Source organism: Microcaecilia unicolor, chromosome 5, assembly GCF_901765095.1.
Source record: "Microcaecilia unicolor chromosome 5, aMicUni1.1, whole genome shotgun sequence".
Lineage (NCBI taxonomy): Eukaryota > Metazoa > Chordata > Amphibia > Gymnophiona > Siphonopidae > Microcaecilia > Microcaecilia unicolor.
The window spans coordinates 311,205,196-311,232,814 of record NC_044035.1 but is presented as its reverse complement, the minus strand read 5'-3'; the positions used below and the strand labels follow the sequence as shown (position 1 = coordinate 311,232,814).

The 27,619-nt window shown below is 44.2% G+C and overlaps 1 protein-coding gene across 3 annotated transcripts in view; it reads left to right on the top strand.

The window, feature by feature from the left end:
- The window catches only part of PHKB (phosphorylase kinase regulatory subunit beta), a 435,362-nt gene that overhangs the window by 194,410 nt on the left and 213,333 nt on the right, over positions 1 to 27,619 (top strand). For all 3 annotated transcript variants that reach the window (XM_030204379.1, XM_030204381.1, XM_030204382.1), the window contains one exon: positions 18,695 to 18,758. In XM_030204379.1, the coding sequence (XP_030060239.1) occupies positions 18,695 to 18,758 (64 nt within the window). The remainder of the gene's footprint in view (positions 1 to 18,694; positions 18,759 to 27,619) is intronic.

Sequence of the window (27,619 nt, the reverse complement as noted above, 5' to 3'; positions counted from 1 at the left end):
CCCTGCTTTAACCATTAGGACAGTTGTTCCCAAACCTGGTCCTGGAGGCACCCCAGCCAATCAGGTTTTCAGGATATCCACAGTGAATATTCATAAGAAAAATTTGCATGTATTGGAGGCATTGCATGCAAATATTTATCATGAATATTCATTGTGGATATCCTGAAAACCTGACTGGCTGGGGTTGCCTCCAGGACCAGGTTTGGGAACCACTGCCTTAGGATACTCCTCCACCCCTATGTATTGTGTACATGTTATCAGAGATTTTTTTTTTAATGGACTGAATTAATACATGGTTGAACTTGGGAGCAGTGGTGCCAAGAAAATGAAAGTTGTATTTTTACTTCATTTATTGTAGTGTTGATCATTTCAAGACCCAGGGGCCAATGATGTCCCCATCGAACCTAAGTGTGGCCCCCTGACTCTTTCCCCAGTACACAGTCTCCCCCAGGGCTGGTGTTAAGGGGGGGGCAAACAGGAGAGATGCCCTGGGCCCCACAGTTCCACGGGGCCCCCACAGGCCAACATGTCTTCCCCTTCTTACCACCCCCATGTGACTTCTCCCTCACTTTCCTGTATGAATCTCACAGCACTGTGTTATACTTAGAACGTATTTGGGGGAAGGGAGAGGGTAGGTAGAAGGGGGAGGGAAGGAGGGTAAGAAGAGGGGTGGGGGATAATTGACAGTTAAGGTTTGTTGTAAAAGTGAAATTTGCTGCTGTTCTTGGCAATGTATGCTGAAATAAATATGATTTAAACATAAAATTTATTTTTTCTTCGCAGAGGGTTTCTGATGCGGGAGCGATTCAAATATGCTGACTTCGGCCTCCTCCGCACTCTTCCTCTGCTTCGGTCCACCCCACCTCTGACGCAACTTCATGTTTCTGCCTGGGTGGACAGCAGCAGAGGGAGAGTGCCGAGGAGGAAGAAGACAGTGTTTCTGAATTGCTGCCGTACCAGCAAACCTCTACAAAAAAAAAACATTTTAAAGTTAGACCAGGAAGGTGAGGGAGATGCCAGAGGAGGGTTGGAGAGAAGGGAGAGACATGCTGGCTCACGGGGTTCCCTGGAGCAGCTGTTTTTGAATTAGACTGGAGGAAAAGGGTTCAAAGAGAGGGGGAGATCCAAAGTGAGGGTAGTGGGTGAAGGTGGACAAATAATGGGCTTGGAAGAGAGATGATGGACAATAGGATGGAGGGAGGCAAGAGACAGGGAGAGATGTTGGACTGAAGATCTTCCCTTAAAGGGGCAGCGTGCTGCAATTGCCTGCAGAGACACGTTTCTGGCCTTGGGGGTAGTTGAGGGCAGTATATGCCCTCTTTCAGTGCCTTTGTAATGAGGTCTCCTGCTTTTGTGCGGTGTATTCTGTTCCAGCCTTTCTTGTGTTTCAGCCTTGCTCCTGGTTCCTGTTTTGCTTTGCCTGCCTCCTAGCAGCCTTGTTCCTGGTTCCTGGTTCCTGCTCCGGCCTTACCTTTTTCTCTGAGTTCCTGCCATATCCAGCCTTGCCTTGTTTCTGTGTTCCTGCCAAGCTCCAGCCCTCCCTTGTCTCAGAGTTCCTGCCAAACTCCAGCCCTGACTTGTCGCCGAGTTCCTGCCAAGCTCCAGCCCTGACTTGTCTCCGAGTTCCTGTCAAGCTCCAGCCCTGCCTTGCATCCATACTTTGCCCTGTCTTGGACCTGACTAGTTTTGCCTTGCCTTGGACTCTTGTCCTTTGCCCCGACTAGCCCTGTCCTGCCTAGATCTTGCCTTTCTTTGTGCCTTGCGTTGCCTTTAGTGTCTAGCCCTTGTCTTGTTTGTCCTGCTCATTGTCTTATCTAGCCCCATCTGGATCTAGCTCTTGCCTTGCCCTTGTCTTGCCTGTGTGGGCCCAGTTTTAGCTTAGTTCTTTGACTTGCCTTGTCCTGTCTGGGTTCCAGTTCTAACCCCGCTACTTTGCTTTTCCTTACCTCGTGCAGCGCCGGTCCTTGTCTGTCTTGCCTTGTCTTGTCCTGCCTTGCCCTGTCCTGCCTTGGTTCTTGTCTAGGATCACCTTGTCTTGTTGAAGCCCAGGGGACTCGTCTGCCGCAGTTGGGTTCTGGCTGCATCACCATCATGAATCCGTGAAAATAGGTATGAACTGAGATAGTTTAACTTCAGTGTACATTTTAAAAAATTCTTCAGAACTTCATAATTTGCATTTAGTACGTCACTGTTCAGTTTAGGTACATATAAGTTACAGCAGGATCTTCAAGCGTTCGTTCACTGAAATAATATCAGGAATTTTGGTTTTATTTTTGCAAGAAGAAGTTGTCCCACTGAGAAATCCCATTTTCATAGGGATCCTGGAGTTATTGGAAGCAAATACAACATTGTAATGTATGCATCTGTTCGCACGCTAGTTAAACAGGAACCCAGGAAACACTTTCATGCCGTGATTTTGTAGATGTCCCATTGTCAATATTGGATATATTTGCATGGTTTATGAGTAAAGATTCAAAACACATTTGCTGTGGCTCAGCTACCGTGTTGTCAACTATCTGTAAATGTAGAGGTCTCTTAAAAAAGAAGCAGTGAGACATATTTGGGAAATAGGACCCCCCCCCCCCCCCGGCCAAAAAAAAAAAGGCTTTGTGGTAAGCCATTCATGCATGCTAGAGCTTTTTAGTACTTATATTCTTTTAAACAATGCAAAAACCAACAAGAAAAAAAAGAGAGGGAGACTTTCTTAGATCCTTGTTTAATATTTCTTCTCCGAGGACAAGCAGGCTGCTTGTTCTCACTGATGGGTGACGTCCACGGCAGCCCCTCCAATCGGAAACTTCACTAGCAAAGGCCTTTGCTAGTCCTCGCGCGCCCATGCGCACCGCGCATGCGCGGCCGTCTTCCTGCCCGAACCGGCTCGTGTTCGTCAGTCTTCTTTTGTCCGCGCTCGGTACGGTCGTGTTTCGCCGTTCGTGCCCCGGAAAGTTGACCTCGCGCGTCTTTTGACTCGTTTCTTCTAAAAAAGTTTAAAAGTGTTCGGGAAGAGCCTTTTTGGTTTTTTTCCTTCCCGTATTTCGAGCTTTTCGCCCCGGTAAGTTTTCTTTCGTCGTCGGGGTAGGCCTCAGTTAGGCCTCGGTCGAAATTTTCTTCTCCCTATTTTTGTGGTGCCAATTTTCGTCATTTCGAGTTTTGATCTCGCCGGCGTGATTTTTCCGCCCATGACATCGAAGCCTTCCAGCGGCTTCAAGAAGTGCACCCAGTGCGCCCGGGTAATCTCGCTCACTGACAGGCACGCGTCGTGTCTTCAGTGTCTGGGGGCTGGGCACCGCCCTCAGGCCTGTAGTCTGTGTTCCCTTTTACAAAAGCGGACTCAGGTAGCGAGGTTAGCCAAGTGGAACATTTTGTTCTCGGGCTCTTCGTCGGCATCGGCACCAGGGGTATTGAGTGCATCGACGTCTTCAGCGTCCAGACCTTCATCCTCGGCTGCCAGTGCATCGAGTGCATCGAGGCATCGGCCCTCTGCATCGGCGCTGAGACATCGGACGACTGTATCGACGTCGGTGGTACCGGGACCTCGTCTGCTAATGTCGTAGGACGGTGGTGCTTCGTCTGGAGTGCAGGTGAGGGCTGTCCATTCCCCTGCTGGTGGCGGTGAGCCTTCGGGTGGGTCTCCCCCTACCCTGAGGGCTCCTGCGGTACAGCCCCCCCGAGACCGACCCTCTTCGGTCTCGGCCCCGAGGAAGAGACGGCTGGATTCTACGTCCTCCTCGTCGGTGCTGGGAAGCTCCGGTGACATGCTTCGTAAGAAGTCGAAGAAGCATCGACACCGGTCCCCTTCCCGCGTCGGCACCGAGAGCTCTGGGTCGCCGAGGGAGTCGGCACCCAGCAGGCATCGGCACCGAGAGGACCGCTCACCCTCTGTCCAAGAGGTGTCGATGCGCTCCACTCTTTACAGCCCGGAACAACCTCCACGCCCGGAACAGACTCTCACATCGACGCCTGCATCGACCTCCATGCCTTTTTCTGCAGCCGCTCTGAACGAGAGCCTCCGGGCCGTTCTCCCAGAGATCCTGGGAGGGCTGTTGCGCCCTACCCCTCCGGTACCGGCGGTGCTTGCGCCACCGGTACCGTCGAGCGTGGCGCCGGCTGGTCCATCGCCCGGGGTGAGGTCTCCGGCTTCGGTACCGCGTGCGGTGCCGACCGCGGTTGCCTCCCAGGAAGGCTCCCCGACTACGTCGGCAGAGGGAGCTTCGCCGGTGCGGGCGAGGGAGTCTACCTCTCGACGCTCCCACCGTGGCCGTGGTTCCACGGAGTCGAGCCGGGCACGGTTGCAGACACAGGTTCGTGAACTTGTGTCTGACACCGAGGATGAGGCCTCGTGGGAAGAAGAGGAAGACATCAGATATTTCTCTGACGAGGAGTCTGAGGGTCTTCCTTCCGATCCCACTCCCTCTCCTGAAAGACAGCTTTCTCCTCCCGAGAGTCTGTCTTTCGCTTCCTTTGTCCGGGAGATGTCTACGGCCATCCCCTTCCCGGTGGTTGTGGAGGACGAGCCCAGGGCTGAAATGTTTGAGCTCCTGGACTATCCTTCTCCACCTAAGGAAGCGTCCACTGTACCCATGCATCATGTCCTCAAAAAGACATTGCTGGCGAACTGGACCAAACCATTAACTAATCCCCACATTCCCAACAAGATCGAGTCCCAGTACCGGATCCATGGGGACCCAGAGCTGATGCGCACTCAGTTGCCTCACGACTCTGGAGTTGTGGATTTGGCCCTAAAGAAGGCCAAGAGTTCTAGGGAGCATGCTTCGGCGCCCCCGGGCAAGGACTCTAGAACCTTGGACTCCTTTGGGAGGAAGGCCTACCATTCTTCTATGCTCGTGGCCAAAATTCAGTCTTACCAGCTCTACACGAGCATACACATGCGGAACAATGTGCGGCAGTTGGCGGGCTTGGTGGATTCGCTCCCCCCTGAGCAAGCCAAGCCTTTTCAGGAGGTGGTCAGGCAGCTGAAGGCGTGCAGAAAATTCCTGGCCAGAGGGGTGTATGACACCTTTGATGTTGCGTCCAGGGCCGCTGCTCAAGGTGTGGTGATGCGCAGACTCTCATGGCTGCGTGCCTCCGACCTGGAGAATCGAATCCAGCAGCGGATTGCGGACTCGCCTTGCCGTGCGGATAATATTTTTGGAGAGAAAGTCGAACAGGTGGTAGAGCAGCTCCACCAGCGGGACACCGCATTCGACAAGTTCTCCCGCCGGCAGCCTTCAGCCTCTACCTCTACAGGTAGAAGATTTTTGGGGGGAAGGAAGACTGTTCCCTACTCTTCTGGTAAGCGTAGGTACAATCCTCCTTCTCGACAGCCTGCGGCCCAGGCTAAGCCCCAGCGCGCTCGCTCTCGTCAGCAGCGTGCGCCTCAGCAAGGCCCCTCGGCTCCCCAGCAAAAGCAAGGGACGAGCTTTTGACTGGCTCCAGCAGAGCATAGCCGACATCCAAGTGTCAGTGTCGGGCGACCTGTCAGTAGGAGGGAGGTTGAAAGCTTTTCACCAAAGGTGGCCTCTCATAACCTCCGACCAGTGGGTTCTTCAAATAGTCCGGCAAGGATACGCCCTCAATTTGGCCTCAAAACCTCCAAATTGTCCACCGGGAGCTCAGTCTTACAGCTTCCAGCACAAGCAGGTACTTGCAGAGGAACTCTCCGCCCTTCTCAGCGCCAATGCGGTCGAGCCCGTGCCATCCGGGCAGGAAGGGCTGGGATTCTATTCCAGGTACTTCCTTGTGGAAAAGAAAACAGGGGGGATGCGTCCCATCCTAGACCTAAGGGCCCTGAACAAATATCTGGTCAAAGAAAAGTTCAGGATGCTTTCCCTGGGCACCCTTCTTCCCATGATTCAGGAAAACGATTGGCTATGCTCTCTGGACTTGAAGGATGCCTACACACATATCCCAATACTGCCAGCTCACAGACAGTATCTGCGATTTCAGCTGGGCACACGTCACTTCCAGTACTGTGTGCTACCCTTTGGGCTCGCTTCTGCGCCCAGGGTGTTCACAAAGTGCTTGGCTGTAGTAGCAGCGGCACTTCGCAGGCTGGGGGTGCACGTGTTCCCATATCTCGACGATTGGCTGGTGAAGAACACATCCGAGGCAGGAGCCCTGCAGTCCATGCAGATGACTATTCGCCTCCTGGAGCTACTGGGGTTTGTGATAAATTACCCAAAGTCCCATCTTCTCCCAGTGCAGAAACTCGAATTCATAGGAGCTCTGCTGGATTCTCGGACGGCTCGCGCCTATCTCCCAGAGGCGAGAGCCAACAACTTGTTGTCCCTCATCTCGCGGGTGCGAGTGTCACAGCAGATCACAACTCGGCAGATGTTGAGATTGCTGGGCCACATGGCCTCCACAGTTCATGTGACTCCCATGGCCCGCCTTCACATGAGATCTGCTCAATGGACCCTAGCTTCCCAGTGGTTTCAGGCTGCTGGGGATCTAGAAGACGTGATCCACCTGTCCACGAGTTTTCTCAAATCCCTGTATTGGTGGACGATTTAGTCCAATTTGACTCTGGGACGTCCTTTCCAAATTCCTCAGCCACAAAAAGTGCTGACCACGGATGCGTCTCTCCTGGGATGGGGAGCTCATGTCGATGGGCTTCACACCCAAGGAAGCTGGTCCCTCCAGGAACGCGATCTGCAGATCAATCTTCTGGAGTTACGAGCGATCTGGAACGCTCTGAAGGCTTTCAGAGATCGGCTGTCCCACCAAATTATCCAAATTCAGACAGACAACCAGGTTGCCATGTACTATGTCAACAAGCAGGGGGGCACCGGATCTTGCCCCCTGTGTCAGGAAGCCGTCAGCATGTGGCTCTGGGCTCGCCGTCACGGCATGGTGCTCCAAGCCACATATCTGGCAGGCGTAAACAACAGTCTGGCCGACAGGTTGAGCAGGATTATGCAACCTCACGAGTGGTCGCTCAGTTCCCGTATAGTGCGACAGATCTTCCAGGTGTGGGGCACTCCCTTGGTGGATCTCTTCGCATCTCGAGCCAACCACAAAGTCCCTCAGTTCTGTTCCAGGCTTCAGGCCCACGGCAGACTGGCATCAGATGCCTTCCTCCTGGACTGGGGGGAGGGTCTGCTGTATGCTTATCCTCCCATACCTCTGGTGGGGAAGACTTTGTTGAAACTCAAGCAAGACCGAGGCACCATGATTCTGATTGCTCCTTTTTGGCCGCGTCAGATCTGGTTCCCTCTTCTTCTGGAGTTGTCCTCCGAAGAACCGTGGAGATTGGAGTGTTTTCCGACCCTCATCACACAGGACGAAGGGGCGCTTCTGCATCCCAACCTCCGGTCCCTGGCTCTCACGGCCTGGATGTTGAGAGCGTAGACTTTGCCTCTTTGGGTCTGTCAGAGGGTGTCTCCCGCATCTTGCTTGCTTCCAGGAAAGATTCCACTAAGAGGAGTTACTTCTTTCTATGGAGGAGGTTTGCCGTCTGGTGTGACAGCAAGGCCCTAGATCCTCGCTCTTGTCCTACACAGACCCTGCTTGAATACCTTCTGCACCTGTCTGAGTCTGGTCTCAAGACCAACTCTGTAAGGGTTCACCTTAGTGCAATCAGTGCATACCATTACCGTGTGGAAGGTAAGCCGATCTCAGGACAGCCTTTAGTTGTTCGCTTCATGAGAGGTTTGCTTTTGTCAAAGCCCCCTGTCAAGCCTCCTACAGTATCATGGGATCTCAATGTCGTTCTCACCCAGCTGATGAAACCTCCTTTTGAGCCACTGAATTCCTGCCATCTGAAGTACTTGACCTGGAAGGTCATTTTCTTGGTGGCAGTTACTTCAGCTCGTAGAGTCAGTGAGCTTCAGGCCCTGGTAGCCCAGGCTCCTTACACCAAATTTCATCATAACAGAGTAGTCCTCCGCACTCACCCTAAGTTCTTGCCAAAGGTTATGTCGGAGTTCCATCTGAACCAGTCAATTGTCTTGCCAACATTCTTTCCCCGTCCTCATTCCTGCCCTGCTGAACGTCAGCTGCACACATTGGACTGCAAGAGAGCATTGGCCTTCTATCTGGAGCGGACACAGCCCAACAGACAGTCCGCCCAATTGTTTGTTTCTTTTGATCCCAACAGGAGGGGAGTGGCTGTAGGAAAACGCACCATATCCAATTGGCTAGCAGATTGCATTTCCTTCACTTACGCCCAGGCTGGGCTGGCTCTTGAGGGTCATGTCACGGCTCATAATGTTAGAGCCATGGCAGCGTCGGTAGCCCACTTGAAGTCAGCCACTATTGAAGAGATTTGCAAAGCTGCGACATGGTCATCTGTCCACACATTCACATCTCATTACTGCCTGCAGCAGGATTCCCGACGCGACAGTCGGTTCGGGCAGTCAGTGCTTCAGAATCTGTTCGGGGTTTAGAATCCAACTCCACCCCCCTAGGCCCATGTTTGTTCTGTTCCAGGCTGCACTCTCAGTTAGTTGGTAAATTTTTTAGGTCAATCTCTTTAATGTCCTCGCCGTTGCGAGGCCCAATTGACCATGCTTGTTGTTTTGAGTGAGCCTGGGGGCTAGGGATACCCCATCAGTGAGAACAAGCAGCCTGCTTGTCCTCGGAGAAAGCGAATGCTATATACCTGTAGAAGGTATTCTCCGAGGACAGCAGGCTGATTGTTCTCACAAACCCGCCCGCCTCCCCTTTGGAGTTGTGTCTTCCCTTGCTTTGTTTTGCTACATATAGGACTGACGAACACGAGCCGGTTCGGGCGGGAAGACGGCCGCGCATGCGCTGTGCGCATGGGCGCGCGAGGACTAGCAAAGGCCTTTGCTAGTGAAGTTTCCGATTGGAGGGGCTGCCGTGGACGTCACCCATCAGTGAGAACAATCAGCCTGCTGTCCTCGGAGAATACCTTCTACAGGTATGTAGCATTCACTTTATTTTCCTTGCTGCCTAGAGTAAAAATGGAATTATGTATATGAAATAGGGGCACATTTTCAAAGCCCTTAGACTTAAAAGTTCCATAGTTTACTATCCAGCTCATTTTCGAAAGTGATCGCCGGCCATCTTCCGACACAAATCGGGAGATGGCCAACAATCTCCTGAACCCGTCCAAATCTGTATAATCGAAAGCCGATTTTGGCCGGGTTCAACTGCTTTCCGTCGCAGAGCCGGCGAAACATCAAGGAGGCATGTCAGTAGGGTAGTGAAGGCAGGACGGGGGCGTGCTCACGAGATGGCCGGCTTCGCCCAATAATGAAAAAAAAAAGCCAGGCTTGTAGAGCATTTCGCTGGCTGTACTTGGTCCCTTTTTTTCACGACCAAGCTTCAAAAAGGAGACCCAACTCACCAAATGACCACCGAAGGGAATCGGGGATGACCTCCCCTTACTCCCCTATTGGTCACCAACCCCCTCCCACGCAAAAAAAACCTTTTTTGCCAGCCTCAAATGTCATACCCAGCTCTCTGATAGCAGTATGCAAGTCCCTGGAGCAGTTTTTAGTGGGTGCAGTGCACTTCAGACAGGTGGACCCAGGCCCATCCCCCCCCCCCCCCCACCTGTTCCACTTGTGGTGGTAACTGGGAACCCTCCAAAAAAAAAACAAACCCACTGTACCCACATGTAGGTGCCCCCCTTTACCCATAAGGGCTATGGTAATGGTTTAGAGTTGTGGGGAGTGGGTTTTGGGGGGGATTTGGGGGGCTCGGCACACAAGGTAAGGGAGCAATGCACCTGGGAGCTTTTTTTTTTTTTTAAATTTTTAGAAGTGCCCCCTAGGGTGCCTGGTTGGTGTCCTGGCATGTCAGGGTTGAGATTGCCGGCATTATTTTCCATTATGACCGAAAACCGATGTCTGCCATCTCAAACCCAGCGAACTCTGACATTTGGCCGGGCCCAACTGTATTAGCGAAACAAAAGATAGCCGGCCATCTTTTTCGAAAATACGGTTGTCTCCGCCCACTTACGGCGCCGGCCCCGAAGATGGCCTGGCGCCATTCGATTATGCCCCTCTATGTAACTTTGTAAGTCTAAGAACTTTGAAAATACACCTCAAAGAAAACTTGACGTTTTTACAGTCAAATGACATTTCTAGATAAATGTGTAATTTTCTTATACATAAACATGAGTGATACTAGCAAAGGTCATTGGATTGCTTATGAAACAACACTGATCTCTGTATTGTCAGATATTAAAAGAGAGATAATAAAAGAGAAATTAGTATGGGCTTCCAAGTCCTAGTATGCAGTTTGACATGTTTTGGTAGATCATAAACTGATGCAGAATTTTATTGGATTATTATTGGGTGACAGTTGCAGTGCTGAATTGGATCAGATGATTTCTAACTTGTCGTTCATATCAAGTTAAGATGTATAACTGTTTATCCAATGAATGGGAGCCGAAATGCAGAGTTCCTCTGGGGTCACTTATATCTCCCATTTAACATTCTAATGTCACAGTTGGGGAAAAAGGCTTTCGGTCCAAGGATATCATACCTTTATATATGCAGAAGATATTACATTTTATATCCCTTTTAGTGGGGCTATTCTGAGATAGTTATTCAAGTAATAAAGGGTTTAACTGTTTTGGAACAATGGGCTTTAGAATTCAAATTAAATAGTGAGAAAACAAAATTTCTAGTATTGAGCAGTCCATACAAACTTTATCAACCAAACAACTTGAACATAAATGGAATGGACTTTAAATTTGAGTCTCAACTCAAAATTTTGGGGATTATATTTGACAGCCATTTAACATTTGAAAATCAGATACAATTAGTAACAACAAAAGTATTCAGGTTGATGTGGAAATTAAGAAGGGTTAGAGCTAATTTTGATCAAATGTCTTTTAGGTTGACCAGATTATTCTGTTTGCTCATATTGACTACTGTAACTCCATTTGCATTGGAGTTAAGGGTGTTGTAATCAAAATTGAGATTTTGTTGGTAAGATCTTCCCCTTGTAAAATCAACTGTCTTCAAGGTGTACTGCATTCTTCTATTAGTTGCATTTTTTATGACTTTTCCCCAACACTTATGTCTATTATGAGGTCTGCAGTGTTTCATTTCTATTCCCACCCTTGTAGAACAATAATACATTTGTTCTTTAGTCTTTTGGAGCCTCTACGTTTCAAATGCTAAGTTAAACACAGCTGTGAGCGTTCCAGTTAGTATCTCCATTTGTTCCCTTCAGCTGTGATAATTGGTGCAGCTTTTTTGTTCTGGTTTGAGTGTGTGTGTTTGGTTTTAAAGAGTAGAGATTTAAATATGAACAGTTTTCTTCTTGTTTAGCCATTATATAGTAGCTGTAGCTGAACCTCAGAATAGGCATTTCATGCTTAACATGCACTGAAGTAAATCAGAGCATCCATATGTAATTATCATACCAAGGAACAGTGGTGGATTGGGATGGGAAGTCAGTTGCTAGAAGCACAGCCCTAGAGGACATCTTGTCAAATTAAGGATAAGAATAATGGTTAATGAGAGTAGAAGTCCCATAGCCTGGGGGGGGGGGGGGGATAACCCCATATTCTGAATAATAAAGGGGCCAGTTTTCAGAAGAGAAAAACATCTCAAAAACGGTATAAAGTAGCATTTGGATGTTTTTCTCCAAAAAACGTCCAAATCTTGATTTTCTAAGCTCAGATTTGAGATGTTTTTTTTCTGGGGTGTGTTGGGGGTGGGATTTGGGTATTCCCAAAACTTGGACTTTTTCTGCCATAATGGGAAAAAGCAAAAGCGTCTGTGGCTAAAAGATGGTTTGGTCTAGACCTGTTTCAGCTATGAAAGCCACAAAAAGGAGCCACACATGACCTCTGGAGGGATTAAGGCATGATTCCCCCCCCCCCCCCCTTACTACCCCAGTGGTCACTGACTCCCTTCCTTCCACCCCCCCCCCCCCCCCCCAAAACGATGTGAAAGAAACAGTGTGAGAATAAGGGCTATTGTAGTGATGTATAGTTGGGTGCAGTAGGTTTTTGGTGGGTTTTGGAGGGTTCACCATACAATATAAAGAGGTAACGGTGAGATGTGTACCTGAGACCTTTTATTTGAAGTCCACTGCAATGCCCCCTAGAGTGCCCCATTGCTCTGTTGGGATGTCTGTATGACCAATCTACTGCTGGCCTCTCCCAAACATCCCAATGGTTTGTTTTGGTGCATTTTTCCTTTGGATTTTTTTATTTCCGAAAATGGTCATAAAAATATAGGTGCACTGAGCACAAAAATATCGAGCAATTGGCCATTTTTGAAACAAAAAGTTAAACGTTTTTTTGGTTTGAAAATGGCCATATTCTCTACTGGATTTATGGACATTTTTCATAAAACGTCCAAAATCGGATTTGGGCATCATATCAAAAATGCCCCTCCATGTGTACTTATGCTTCAGAATCTATCAGGCATTGAGGTAATATGTTTGGAAGTTCTTTTCCACAGAGAGCTTAGAATGTGCTGGGAATGAGAGATAACAGAAAAGATCAGAGGTGATGTTAAGGTGCAAAAATTATGAAATGGTATTTCAAAAGGAAGGCAATGATTGAATAAAAATAACATTTGGAGGGAAACTTTAGTGTTATTTGAATTACTATTGTAAACTGGTTAGCTGTTATGATAGGCAGTATACAAAGAATAAAGTGACCTTGGACTTAATATTCTAGCATCACCTATTTTACATTTTCTTAGAAGCCATTGAGGTTTTTGCCTTTAAGGAAAGAAAACAATCTACAGTAATAAAGCATGGCTGGGTGCCTGAGTTAAAGGTAACGGCATGCTTTCGAAGATACCATAAAGGTAATCAATAGAAATAAAACAAAATAAAACATGGAAAAGAAAATAAGATGATACCTTTTTTATTGGAAATAACTTAATACATTTCTTGATTAGCTTTCGAAGGTGCCCTTCTTCGTCAGATCGGAAATAAGCAAATGTTGGTAGATGACAGTATATATAAGTGAAACATCAAAGCATTCCAGTGACAGTCTAACAGGATGGGGGTGGATAGGTGAGAGACAGGAAGAGTCGGGTGGATGAGGGACAGGGAGATATGAATGGAGACAGAAGGGTGACAAAGCAGTACAATTTTATGGTTTATAATGGGCTGGAATTTGTTAAGTCCTGTCTGGTGGGTGTCAAAATATTTAATCATTCTGACTTCAAAGTTCTTACGTTCTGTATTGTTTTAAAGTTCCCTTTTCAGGATTCTCACCATGAAATCACTGGTACAGTGTTCTGGTTTTGTAAAGTGCTGTCCCACAGGCGTGACATCTTTATTGGTACTAGCATTTTTCATATGATGTCTATGTAAATTAAATCTCTTCTTTAGCATCTGTTTTGTTTCTTCAATGTAGCAGCCTTCGTTGCATTTTTTACACTGAATGATATATACCACATTGGAAGATGAGCACATGAAAGATTCCTTAGTGTTAAATATTTTTCCTTTGTGAATGACCGTGGGGTCCTGTGAAATGTTTTGGCATAGTTTGCCGCTGGATATATTGCAGGGATGTGTGCCATTCTTTTCTTTTTGAGTCTGTGTTGGGAGCTTACTTCTAATTAGCTTGAAGATACCATAGAGGTTCCTTGTAAATTATTTTGTGAAAACAGAGGTGTCTCTGAAAGAAGCAGATCTAGTGAGAGCCATATAATCAGAAACTGGTAGCATGTTATTGGATTGAGACACAAAAGCAGTGACAACAAAAAGAATATTTGGACAGAAGTGTTGAAAGGGCTTAAAATACAAACTAATGCACGCATCAACCTTTTCCTATATGAACACACAATTCTGGAATGCGCTGCCGCGCAACCTAAAAATGATCTATGAACTAACCAGCTTCCGCAAACTATTGAAGACCCATCTCTTCAACAAGACATATAACAAAGATCAAGACATGTGAAATTCCCCACATGCATCTAGAACTGCTTTATAATGTTTATCTTGTTATAACGCTACTATGCTTTATCATTAGCATGTAACCCAAAATCTTTCTGTAAAACCAAATGTCTATACTGTCCTGTCTGCACTATTCATGATGTATTGTAAGCCACATTGAGCCTGCAAAGAGGTGGGAAAATGTGGGATACAAATGCAACAAATAATAATAATAATTTTAATTTTTATATTCTGCCTAAAACCCCAGACGAATTACAACAGAACACCTGAAGAAGGGTTACCTTCGAAAGCTAATCAAAAGATATGTATTAAGTTAGTCCAATAAAAAAGGTATCATCTTATTTTCTTTTCTGTGTTTTATTTCTGTTTACTACCTTTAAAAGTGTACTAACGCGGCTATCACTTTACTCAACAAAACATATATAATCATAAACAGAATACAATCAATAAAAAGTGACACTCTGAGGCCATTAGTGCGTGAGCCCTTAACTACACCTAGATGTTAAGGGCTCGCATGCTAATTGGTTAGCATGCGGTGATGTACCTGTGCTAACCGATTAGCGCTGCTCACGCCTATTCTCCACCTCCAAACATGCCCCCAGTGCTAAAAAATAATGTGTTTTTATTTTAGTTTGTGTGAAGCATGCACAGATACCAAAACTACCTCAAGATGGCTTATCGCGCCCCATGGCAGTGGTTTTTAACCTGCAGTAAGCACGCTAGTACTGCCTGCAGCTTAGTAAAAGGGTGCCTTACAGAATTAATCATTCAGACGAATGCTAACGTACACAATTTTGTAAAGCATTCTTTCCATGGAGCCTGTGCATATGTGGAAGAAAAAGGGAATCTGTTCCAAGTTGCATAAACGTATGTGTGTGTGCTGAGTTCCCAGTCTCATTCTATATCCACTATATATCCATTCTATATCCAGAAATACCCAGTGTACCTAAATGTAACTCACCTTGAGCTACTACTAAAAAAGGTGTGAGCAAATTATATATAAATAAATATCCCCAGTCCTTTCTCTTCCTCTGTACAGTCCTCACCCCTTCTCTCCCCCCACCCATCCCCAGTTTTCCTTTCCTCATTGAACCCCCCCCCCCCCCCCCCCAGATCCAGGCCTCAATCATCTTCCTCAGTATCCTTCTCATCAACCCTTCTTTAGCTCAGACATCCCTCCCCCCAAAGAAATTTGAGGGGGTGTTTGAAAAGCCAAAAGTATGCATACAAGTGCAATCCCCATCCTGAAGAATACAACCTCGAAATGTCCATTACCTGCAATTTTATAAAAGTCAGAAATGGCTTGGAAAATTATGCTCTATATATATTATAAAGAATGCCTAAAGAGTACTTTTTTAACACCCCGATTACCAATTAGGTGTGAGTAATCATGCATTTAACTGCATTCTGTAGCCACGTATTTGTTTACCTTGTGCCACTGTATAATCCAGATGTATAGATGATCAGCAATTTTGTGATATCTGGAAACAGTTTTTAGCCTTTGTGTGGAACAATCATGTGTCTAATTTTATGTTCTTATTTTAAGAGACATCTGATAGAACACGTGAAAAAAGAAAGACTTTTAATGCTTGTTTCCTGCATCCAGATAATATAACATTGGTTATCTGTATTCCACAGAAGTAGACTAGACTATGCTTTAATAGAGGCAAGAGAATGGTCTTGTGACTCAATGACATTGTTGGAATGCAATTACTGCTGAATAGATCTGCTATGACAAAATAACTGGTGATTGTGAAAAACTGTAAATTCTAGCTAATGGGTTTTTCTTAAAGCTATAAAGTAGTGTATTTGCCTTACAAGTCTAGTTGAATGTACTTCTTAGCTCAATCACCCCCCCCCCCCCCACCAAAACAAATAAAATGAAAACTGCAATGCATACATTTTTAGGCATATTTCATTTAAGTAATATTGCTCATTGGGGAGGGTTTCCCCATCTGTACACATTTGTTTGTTTGCACGTTTACAAACAGACAGATGCGTTACAGCCTCATGTCAGAACTTAAAAATCGCATGCGGTGGGGAAACCAGGTCCCGCCATCTGAAGAAAGGGCCAACTGGGGGAGAATCAAAAAATTAGGTTTGGATTGACCCCCTCCCCAAGCATTAAGGAAGAAAGCTGATGGGGAAGAATTGAAGAAGCCATAGATGGCAGGGAGTTCAGACTGCAGCTCTGAAGAGAGAACCCGCAGGAGAAGAATTTAAGAATTAAGAGGCCTGGCCCCTGAAGAAAGAGTGAGTTGGCAAGAGGAATTATGAAGTAGCTACAGTGATGTGGAAAGCAGGCCCTGACTTAGGAATAGCTACAGTGCTGAGCCACCATCATGGTCACGGTATTCAAAAACACAGCATGCTAATGGGGGCCAGCCCCTGCGAGCACATTAAAGGGAAGGAAGTAAAAATGGATGAGCCACAGTGAAATAAAGGGGTATACATGGAGGGAATTTAGAGAATACAAGGGAGATGTCAGGGAAGGGGGGGGACCTGCTTATGAGTCTTGAGGACCAGCAAGAAGGGAGAAGGAAAAAGTGTAAGGGAGAGAAAGGGGTGCCAGAGAAGGAGGGAGAGAATGCAGGCATGGACAGTGAGGGGGATGGGGTGGCCAGACTGTGCAAGTGGGTGGCAGGAAAATGGGGAAAGTGCAAGAGGGAAGGTGGCACAGGTTAAATAGAGGGTTAAGAAAGTGACTATAGGAGGACAGGTGGAAGTGCAAGGGGAAAATTATATGCCTCTGTGATTGTGTGAGCCGAGTTGGTGTGGGAGGCCTTCAATGAATACAGCCAGACATGGGAGAAATGAACAAAAACCCTTTTATTAACCAAGCTCTGAATCCTGTTATCTCACAGGTACAGCAAAGTAAGGCACAAAGTCTCTTAAATTCAGAAGCAATGCCACACAGGCTTGTAGCTGACAGCCTTAAGTCCACAGTTCACCTGCACTGCTACTTGCAGGATTTCCCAATACAGGTTTGCCTCCAGGCAGACCCAAAGACAGCATTCTTGTAACCCTTAAAGTTTAGCCTACCTTAGCAAGGTTCTGGTGGCATAAACAAACAGTGGAGACCTACATTGTAGGGCAACTTCTCTCCTCCCAAGGGCTCCCTGTTCTACTACTACTACTATTTAGCATTTCTATAGCGCTACGAAGCATACGCAGCGCTGCACAAACATAGAAGAAAGACAGTCCCTGCTCAAGGAGCTTACAATCTATTAGACAAAAAATAAAGAAAACAAATCAATTGTGTAGAGGAAAGAGGAGAGGAGGGTAGGTGGAGGCGAGTGGATACGAGTGGTTACGAGTCTGCCCAAGGGCTTTTACTCCCTGCTCACTGTTGAGCTCCACCCTCCTATCCAGGCAGCTTAACGTTCCTGTGCTACATTGGCTGTAACACAGGAGGTTTAGCACCACCTGCTGTGTATGGTGACTGAACTGTAAGTTCAGTGATGGAGTTTCTAGGGATACCTGTCAATATGTCATCCACTCCCTCACAGCCTCACACAAGATAGACATGCCCTCATGTATCACCAAACCACATGACAACCCACATACACATTCCCACAGATAAATAGCTACATTCTTCCTGTGGAGACATATACATCATATTGCTACTGATATATGCCTATACACATTACATACTATTGATCACTACTTATACTGCATAGCCACTATCTCTACCAACCCACACATCCCCCGTTAGCCTACTGAAACACAGTTTACTGTGGCTGTTTCATCTAAGTTCCACACAGAGATATTTGAGTTTGGGAATGGAGAAAAGGGGAAATATACTATTATGTTACACTGTATGCAACTAGTCATAGTTTGGCATCTTTTTGTTCAAGTAGTGCATGTTATTAAACTACAGCACGGGAATAGCATTTACCAGCTTTCAGTGTGATGCCATTATCCAAATAACTTTGTTGCTGCATGCTATACAATTATTTACATTTAAACTATCAAATAAATATATATTTTTAACAATGGTACTGGGGTGATTGAGGAGACTACAGACCAGTGAGTCTACTATCAATGCTAAGCAAAATGGTGGAGGAAGACTATATACACACAGATAATTGCACATATAGATAGTCATGATTTAATGGAACAAAGCTAATGTGGATTTTTCCAAGGCAAGTCTTGCTCATCAATCTGCTATATTTTTTTTTGGAAGGTGTGAATAAACATGTAGATAATGATGAGCCTGCTGATATAGTTTATCTGGATTTTCAGAAAACATTTGACAGAGTACCTCATAAATGACTCCTGCAGAAATTAAAAAGCCATAGGATAAGAGACAATGTCCTGTTGTGGTTTGGGAACTTGTTAAAAAAATAGAAAACGGAGCATAGGGCCAAGTGGTCAATTTTCATAATGGAATAGCGGAATGCCACAGGGATCTATACTGGGATCACTGATTTTTAATATATTTATAAATTACCTAGAATTGGGAGCAAAAAAAATCACTTAATATATACGAAATGAACATTTCTTATTAGCATTTGTCACATATAGTTGAGGATTGAACCAGGCAGTGGGCCTGGGTGCAGTAAACAGATAGCCGTGCTGCATGTTCTTACTTTTAAGATGCATCAAGATGTTTTTCTCCTGTGGAGCATCTTACAGGAAAACTAGTAAAAATGACAGAAATAATGAACTGGAAATGAAAATCCCAGCTGATGACATGCATGCACCTCATTTGGAAGGATAAATATTCAGAGTTTAACAAAATATTAACTGAGAGGAGCTGCTGTGTTTGATAGAAATTTGAAATATAGATTTTTCTTGTTATTGCAAGAGTAACAGTCTTTTTTTTTTTTTCTTTTGTTTTTAGCTCTGTTGGTTTAGCAAAAGCTGCCCTTGAAGCAATTAATGGATTCAACTTGTTTGGCAATCAGGTACTATAAATCTTTGATTTTTCTTTTTATGAGTTCTAGGTCTTCTGCAAGTGAGTTGTGCTGTAGATTGTGAAAAGAGAATGTGTAAAGCTCTGATTAAAAAGGAGCTTGAATGTGGAAGTTACAGATATTAAAGGGCCCTTTTACTAAGATGCAGTAGGCCTAACGCTCACTAAAAGGTCACTACCATGGGATGCGCTGAGATGTTTCACAGTAGTTTACCATTCAGCGCACACTGATCCTGCACTGGAAAAAAAATTTTTATTTTCCAGTGCGGGAGGCATGCCCATGGGCGGAGAGTAGGCATACTTGTGCTAATCGGGTAGTGTGGGCATGTTACTGCACATTACCCAATTACCGCAGGAGTAGCACAGGAGCCCTTACCACCTTCTGAATAGGTGGCAGTAAGGCATCCCACGGTAATGGCCACGTGCTAATGAGGAAATTAGCGTGTGGCCATTACAATAAAATATAGCACGGCAGCCATTTTACTGCCATGCTAAAAGTGGCCATAGCGCACGGAAAACCCATGCGCTGGCACCCGCACCACCACTTTTTAGCGTGACTAGGTAAATGGACCCCTACGTTTGATGCTATATTTTCTTTTTTTACAAATATGTGGCATAGTTATGGAAGCTGCTATTCTTTTTCATTATAGAGTCTGTATAAAAAATTCAAACACTCTTTTTAAAAGAATGAATTAACAAACTAACCCCCCTGTTTACTAAGCCGCATGGCAATTCTGACACAGCCCATTCGAAGTGAATGGGCTGTGTCGGCATTAGCTCATGGCAGCCATTAGCGCTGCTTAGTAAAAAAAAAAAAAAAAAATCCTTATCTTGAATTTCAGATCTTTCCAGTAATTGAGATAATTTTCTCATGCATTTTAAAATCCTGTACTTAAGGGCAGTGAGGAAAACCCACAGAATATGCTATGGAAGGGAGAGTTGAGAAAAGTAAGGTGAGAGACATAGCAACCAAGCTTTCCTGAAACACCTTCCAGAACCAAGTCTGTTTTTACCGTGCAATAGTGTCTCAAAATGAGCTGGTTTGCGTATACTGTGGAGGTGCACGAGGCAGCTCCAAAATAGTAGATCAACAGACAATCGCACAAAGCACTTAGTAGAAAAAGTTAGTGTGGCTTTCAAACATAGGAGGCTCATGAACTGAGAGAATTCCTTAACCTTATAAAACCGAATGAAGGGCACTGCACAAAAATTTGATGGCCCAAAAATCAGGTTTTTGACAAAAGAAGTTCTTGTATTTAGATTTTTCATGTGAAAGCCATCATTCACAGGTTATATTATTGTTGTTAACTTTGTTACATGTCATTGAAGCAATGTCAGAATAACAAAAGTAATGTGAAGGCTACTGTGGTTCTTAACATATTCTTCACCTTTGCCACCTTTAGCGGATCAGGTCCAAAATATACAGGAGTTGTTGGGTTCGATGGCAGTTCTCCTTTCTTCAAAGCATGAAACCATCACACTTCATAAAAATGTTAAAAATTTCATATCTATGTCATGTGTATTGCTCATCACAAAAGTAATACTTGACACAACTCATTCATGCAAGGATCTGTTAAGTCCACTCACTTTTAAACAGCCAGCTGCAGCTTCTTGGTTTCCCATTTTCATTTTGGAGTTGACGCTGTTTGACATCTAATTTTGTTTCCATTCTTCGCAGATACAGGTTCTGTGTGGCATGATCTCCGATTTTGTTGAAAGTTGGAAGAATTTCTTGTTCACTTGGTCATTTAAACCATCCATTCAGCCAAGCTTTCAACCACCATCAGGGTCAATAGACCGCTGCGGTATTGTCTGTCTTTTTCCCATCACAAATCCCTCTCCCTTTGCACTTTTATTTTTTGTTACATTTCATTTCCAGTTTCACACACACACACACACTCATTTTAATTCAGCATTTTCACTTACAGCCACCAGGCTTGAAAACATAAGGGATTGGTTTGCCTCGCAGAGCTGAATAATCAGCTAGGCATACTGGCCTGAATAATCAGCTAGGCCAGTATGCTTAATAAAGCATGGGCCCAAGCTTGTACATAAGTGTTACCATACTGGGACAGATCAAAGGTCCATCAAGCCCAGTATTCTGTTTCCAACAGTAGCCAATCCAGGTCACAAGTAGCCGACAAGATTCCAGAATAGTAAAATGCTGCTTATCCTAGGAATAGGCTGTGGATTTTCCCAAGTCCATCCTAATAATGGCTTATGGACTTTTCTTTTAGGAAATTATCCAAACCTTTTTTTAAACCTAACTGCTTTTACCACATTCTTTGGCAACAAATTCCAGAGTTGATTTATTTATTTGTTGCATTTGTATCCCACATTTTCCTACCTTTTTGCAGGCTCAATGTGGCTTACATTATGCCGTGTTGGCGATCGCCATTTCCGGAATGAGAAATACAAAGTGGTATTGCATTAAAGTTCTTAAATGATAGAGTAAATTATAGAGTAAGTTAGATAATCAGTTCATTTCCGGTGTGAGAAATAAGGTGGTAGTGCATTAATGTTCTTTAGTGACAGAGTGACTGAAGCAGTCAGGTATAGAGAGTTCGGTTTTGTCTGGTTCTGGAAGAGTTTCGTTGTCTGGTATTTAGGATGGATCATTGTGGTATGTCTTTTGAACAGGTTGGTTTTTAGTAATTTCGGAAGATTGTTAAGTCATGCATTGTTTTTATGACATTTGGTAGTGCATTCCATAGTTGTGTGCTAATATAGGAAAAGCTGGATGCATATGTTGATTTATATTTGAGTCCTTTGCAACTGGGGTAGTGGAGATTCAAGAATTACTCATTGAGTGAAGAAATATTTTCTCTAATACAAAAAAACTATTACTACAAATTTGTTAAATTGATCTAAACTAGCTCTTTAAGGGGGTCTTTTACTAAAGCTTAGCTTGAGTTATCTGCAGCAGGGCCCATAGGAATAAAATAGGCCCTGCTTCAGATAACTTATTTAATCATCAAATATGTTTTCTTGTTTTCTTTTCTTACGGTGTTTATCTCACTATCGGATTTCAATTATTTTGGTTGCCTTTTACAAAGTGATTTCGATGCAGCAAATGTGATGAAGCCTGTAGGAATTGAATGGACTTTGTTGCATTTGCCGTGCTGGAATCACTAGCACAGCATTGTAAAAGGAGCCCTTTATTTCTCTAAAAGCCCTATTTACTAAACTGCGCTAAGGGCATGCTAGCGTTTTTAGCACACGCTAATGATTAGCATGCGCTAAATGCTAAGTCGCACATAGGAATATATGGACGACTAGCATTTAGCGTGTGCTAATTTTAGCATGCGCTAAAAACGCTAGCACAGCTAAGTAAATAGGGCCCTAAGAATCATAATTAAAATAATTTGCTAGCCTTGTAAAATGTATTCCATTTTGAGTTAAAAGAATTAATTTGAGTGTTCTAATACAATGCCTAATTAATTGACAATGTTTGTTATTAAAAGTGGTTTAATAGGATTGAAAAAGTACCAATATATTTTAATTAGAAACCAAAAAGATAACCAATTATCAGTGAATTTTGCGTTAAACTCATGGATAGAAAGGCAAATTCCATTTGTCGATTTCAAAGCAGGGCTCGTGCTCCTTTTATTTTGTTTTATTTATTTATTTATAATTTCAGAATAACAATTTACAAGTGAACACTTGGTTAAGCAACTTGGATCAGAATAAAGAAACACTATGCTATACAGCAAATAATAAAAAGAAAATACACTCAATCCAATGCAAACAATAGAGGGGAGTGCCATCTAAATGGTTAAGGAGATCCAAAGTAAAAAAAATAAGGAAAAGGCCTAACGTGTTGTATCCCTGCAAATAATTCTAACTCAGCCCTTTGAAGAACTAGTTATTTTCAGTCACTATTTTCTTCATGTCAAGGAAGGTTCAAAGTTGTTCTGGAAAGAAGAATATATACCTCACTCCCAAGTATTTGATTTACAGGGATATGCTAATAAAAAAGGATGCACCTAGTGCCAAAGTCTTAGATCTCATTGCCAGGAAACTTCTTCTTCTCTCCAGGGTTTGCAGTGTGACATCTGATATCTGGGTACATCCAAATCCTTTTGAAGAACTAAGGCCATTGCTAGGCTGGCTTGTACAGTCTGGGTCCCGAATATGGCAAACTGGTTTAGGATGGGATGGAGGGGGTTTTGAAGGAAACTCCAGTAACTTAGAATGTGAGGACAGGGCCGGGCAGACTTTTACAGTCTGTGTCCTTCAAATGACAAGACAGATTTGGATAGGCTGGAGTGGGCTTCGATGGCAACTTCAGTAGTTGGAACCTAAGGACAGGGCCATGCGGACTTCTACAGTCTTTGTCCCAGAAATGCCAAAGAGAGACGGTGATTCAATTATTTTATATCCCATTCATTGTTTATATATAATGAGTATGACTGCTGGGCAGACTGGATGGATTATTCAGGTCTTGGTCTGCCTTCATTTACTGTGTTACTACATTTTCCCACAAAAGAGAGATTGTGAATTGTGGAAAAAGAGTCGCATCGCTGCTTTCATATCCTGCTCAAAAAAACCAAACAATACTACAAAGTAGCTTTCTCAGTACTATCAGATAGAGACTTCTCCAATAATTCAGATATATCCAGTATGTCTCTTGCACTTAAATCTTTAACTTCAGGGTCTCTTCTGTGACATTTTTAACAGTTATATAGTATACCCTAGTTAATGGAGGGATTGCTGCAGAAGAAAACTTTAAAACCTTCGTCAGATACCTCTTAAAGGCCTCTAGAGGAGGGACTTTGGAAAATTCAGGAGACCAAGATTCAATCTACGATTATAGTTATCTGTTCAATTCTTCTTTTTAGTTCCACTTTATCCTTAACAATAGCAGCAGTTAAATCCTGTAAAGTCATCTTTCTTGATTGTCTTCAATTCAGAAGTAAATTCCACCATGGTCCCATCCAGACTTTTAGAGAGGTTATGAACAATACTCACTTAGGGGGTCTTTTACTAAAGCTTTGCTCGAGTTATCTGCAGCAGGGCCCATAGGAATAAAATGGGCCCTGCTGCAGATAACTCAAGCTAAGCTTTAGTAAAAGACCCCCTAAGATAGATATATCCTACGTGACTTAGTCACTCTAGATTCTAGCTTCTGGAGAGCATTCCAAATCCTCTCTAAAATCACCATCATGGGTTTCCAATTTCTGCGCAGAAAGCACAACAGAGATTTACTACTACTACTACTACTTAACATTTCTAGAGCGCTACTAGGGTTACGCAGCGTTGTCTACCTCTGATTAGGTGTTAGACATTTGGGGGCCCAGGGCAGAAACCGGGAAGGGGGCCCCAAAGTTGGTCTGTGCCATCTTCAGCTTGAGGCAGGTTTGGGGTCCCCTTGTAGTATGGGGGCCCAGGGCAACTGCCCTGTTTGCCACCCCCTAACGCTGGCCCTGGTCTACATCTTCATCCCAGTGACCTCTGCCCCCAAATATTGGGTTTCCATCACTGGTTCATTGAATGCAGAGGCGGGTTGAGATCTGGAGGGAAAGAATAACATCAAGTCCCAAGTCATTGGGCTGTGCTTGAAATGGCTGCAGGACCCCTTCTAGTAACTTGTGCAGGAGGTCTGGCAATGAACTTCATATCATCTGCTGTTGAGGGAAAAATGTCTTGACCGTCAAGGGAGCAGATGTGACAACCCCTTTCTGTTTGGTATGCGACATAATGATCAAAGGAAAGTCAAAAAGCAGCAGGTAAAGCGCTTAGAACTGCCACGAGAAACGTGCTGCCATTTTGACCACACCCCTTCCTAATGCTTTTTAAAATAATGCGAAGTACTGCCATCTGAGCAACAACAACAGCAAAAAAAAAAAAGGATAGCTTAAAGGAGGTGATGGTACTTTGAACATGGCACAATTAAGTTTTGAAATCAATTCCCTTTTTAAGATGCTACAGTCTTTTTTTTTTTTCTCTCCCTTCTTCATGAAAGATATTATTTTCTAGTAGTAATAATACATTTTCAGGAGTACTGGAACCATGATCACACTGTTATATGTTTGCTGTCTCTTTTGAACTGGTAGTGGAAAGGATTTTAAGCTCCATTGTCAGGATGATGTGTATTTTTATTTAAAGTATTAAATTGTCGCAGTGGAATTTTATATGGCTCATAAAAACCTGGTTCACTTAAGGGGTCAAGCTCTCAAACATAGGATTTAGAAATAATGTAGCATAATTGTTGGAATTTAGAAAAATGTTGACAAGTTTAACAAGATTAGCACTCTACTGTATATTACAGACACTGTTGCGTAGAGGCCAGTGGGAATTGCTTAAAATTATGTGTGTTTTCAGGTTCATTACAGTGTACTACTACTACATTTCCCCTCTTCAATATGCAGAGTTGATCTAAATTAAACAAAAGCTCCCTGAGCCTGCTTCTACCATGACATCTGCATGAATAAAGAGTGAGATGCTAAAAATGCTTCATCGCACTTCATCATTATGTTTCCCTGTTGGGCACAATACCTCAGAAAACAGTGGTAATAAAGTAATTATATATCATTGAATTTATCTGGGGTAATGTGTACCCTAATCTATGGATTCATGGGGAGGTCTCAGTTCTCCCTGGTGTTGCAGTCCAGCTGTCTAATACCAGAGAGAACTTCGAGAAGGCTGATTGCATCTACATCTGACTCCATCCCTGGATAGAACAGTGCACTTGTTCTTAACCAAACCTGGAGGTCATTTACAGGTATTACTAATAAAGAGAAAAGGAGATAGTTTAGTCCTAAAAATTATAAGTTTATTTACTACTTACCAAAGCAATACAGAATAAGAATATACGCATATATTCCTATGGGAGGTCCAAATGGCAGCATAACCTGTCGGTCTGCCATGCCATAGGATTTTCTGTAATTACATTAGCTGACAGTCTAATTTATACTCTTTTCATAACATTGGATTCTTTGAGCCCCTAAAAAAACTTGTTTTTGCCCAGATGGCAGTTATTGCAAAACCAACCGCAGATTTTGATATTTTTTACTCTGGAAAAATCCCCCTCCTTTTTCCGGCAGATGGTCAACTGTCTTTGACCACAAATGTTTTTACCTACTTCTGCTTCTCCATGCACCTGGTACAAAGTTCTTTCCTTTTATTCCTGTGGTCAGAGCCTGGTTTCACAATTCTTAACTGTCAAACTGTGACAGCTAGAAACTTATGTTACAAACTGGCTCTTTTGATTTCAATTAAATACTACTTGACCTATCTTTTCCAGTAGGCCCCAGGCTGGGCAGTAGGCCTTAGGCTGTACTATATTTGTACAATCCCCTCTTGTTGGCCCCATAGCGGGGGCAGCACCAAGAAGAACATCCAGGTTGTTACCATCTATTCCAGAAGGTGTTTAGACTATGTGAGGGGGTGTCTCTGGCCTCTGACATCTTCAGTGTACCTGTACAGTGCAAAACCAGAAGTTACATGCATAGGTGCTAACATATTGTGATATCTCCCTTCTCACTCAGGGTGACCTGGTTCTCAATATGCAGATCATATGCAAATTAGTGTGCTACCCCTTCTCGCTCAGGGTGACCTGGTTCCCACTAAGCAAATTAAACAGGTCTCACCAACTGCATATTTCTCAGGCAACTCTTTATTCCAGCCCTTGGGCACACTTCTTCTAGCTTAATACTTTATGCTTTCATAGGTCTTCACACTGAGCCGCCCCACACAGATACATGGGCTCAGTACTAGCTTCAATACTTTGGGGACTCCCAACCCCAGGCTTTGCAGCCTGCTTCTCTCAGTACTGGGACACACAGTCCCCCCTTCTTTGGAAACACAGTCCTTCCTTCTTTGGACACACAGTCCTTCCTTCTTTGAACACACAGTTCCTGTAAGTACTGAGGACACACAGTCCAACACTAATGCTTTAGGGACTTCTTACCCCAAGATTTTTAGCCTGCTTCTCTCCTTTGGACACACAGTTCACCACAAGTCCATAGGGTTAGCCAGTATCTTCCAGGGGGATCTCTCTTCTCCTGCTGCCAGCTCCCTTCTCTTCCTTTCACAACTCAGGTGGGGTATAAAGTGGTTAATTAGCTACACAGGACCCAGCCCATAACCTCCTACACCTGTTGACATCCCAGGGCTCTCCCCGGTCCTAGCAACCTCCACCTATTCTACTAGCGCCCTCTAGTGGCCTACCCCGGATAGGACAGCCTCATACTTATCACAATATGCATAATAATTGGGAATATGGTGTTCCCTTTACACAATCCAACCCTTGGCCAGTTTCTAAACCTAAATGTACCCCTTTGAAAACTTTTTCAAATCTGCGGTGAGACATGCAAATAGGTCTATCTGCCTATTCCATAAAGCTTATACTATAAATCTACAAGCATGATTACAAATGATAATGCATGATTACACATAAATGTATGATTAATATGATTGCCATACACTTATAAATTCTTTACCATAATATAATAAGCTGATTAATATATATATTCTGCAGGTTACGTATTGGTTAGCATCGCTTAATACTTGGCAATCCCATGTGCACTATTAAATAGTTGCAGGTATTTCTACTGCATCTGCTGCATAGCGGTTTAACCGGCGCATAGGGAGATAATCTAATGTATCTGTCCCTTCAGCAATCTTGGTTATGAGATTTTCATACAAGACATATTGTCCTGTAGGTTCTTTCTTGCTTATAGCGGTTTCAATTATGCGTTCTACTAAACCTCTGGCACACGGGATTATACAGCATCCTGCAAGCACAAAGATAGCTATCACCACGATAATGGTAGTAGCTGCTGAGATGATAAATGTTTTCCATTTACCAAAGGCTTTATCCATCCAACCTGTCCAAGATGTATCAACCCC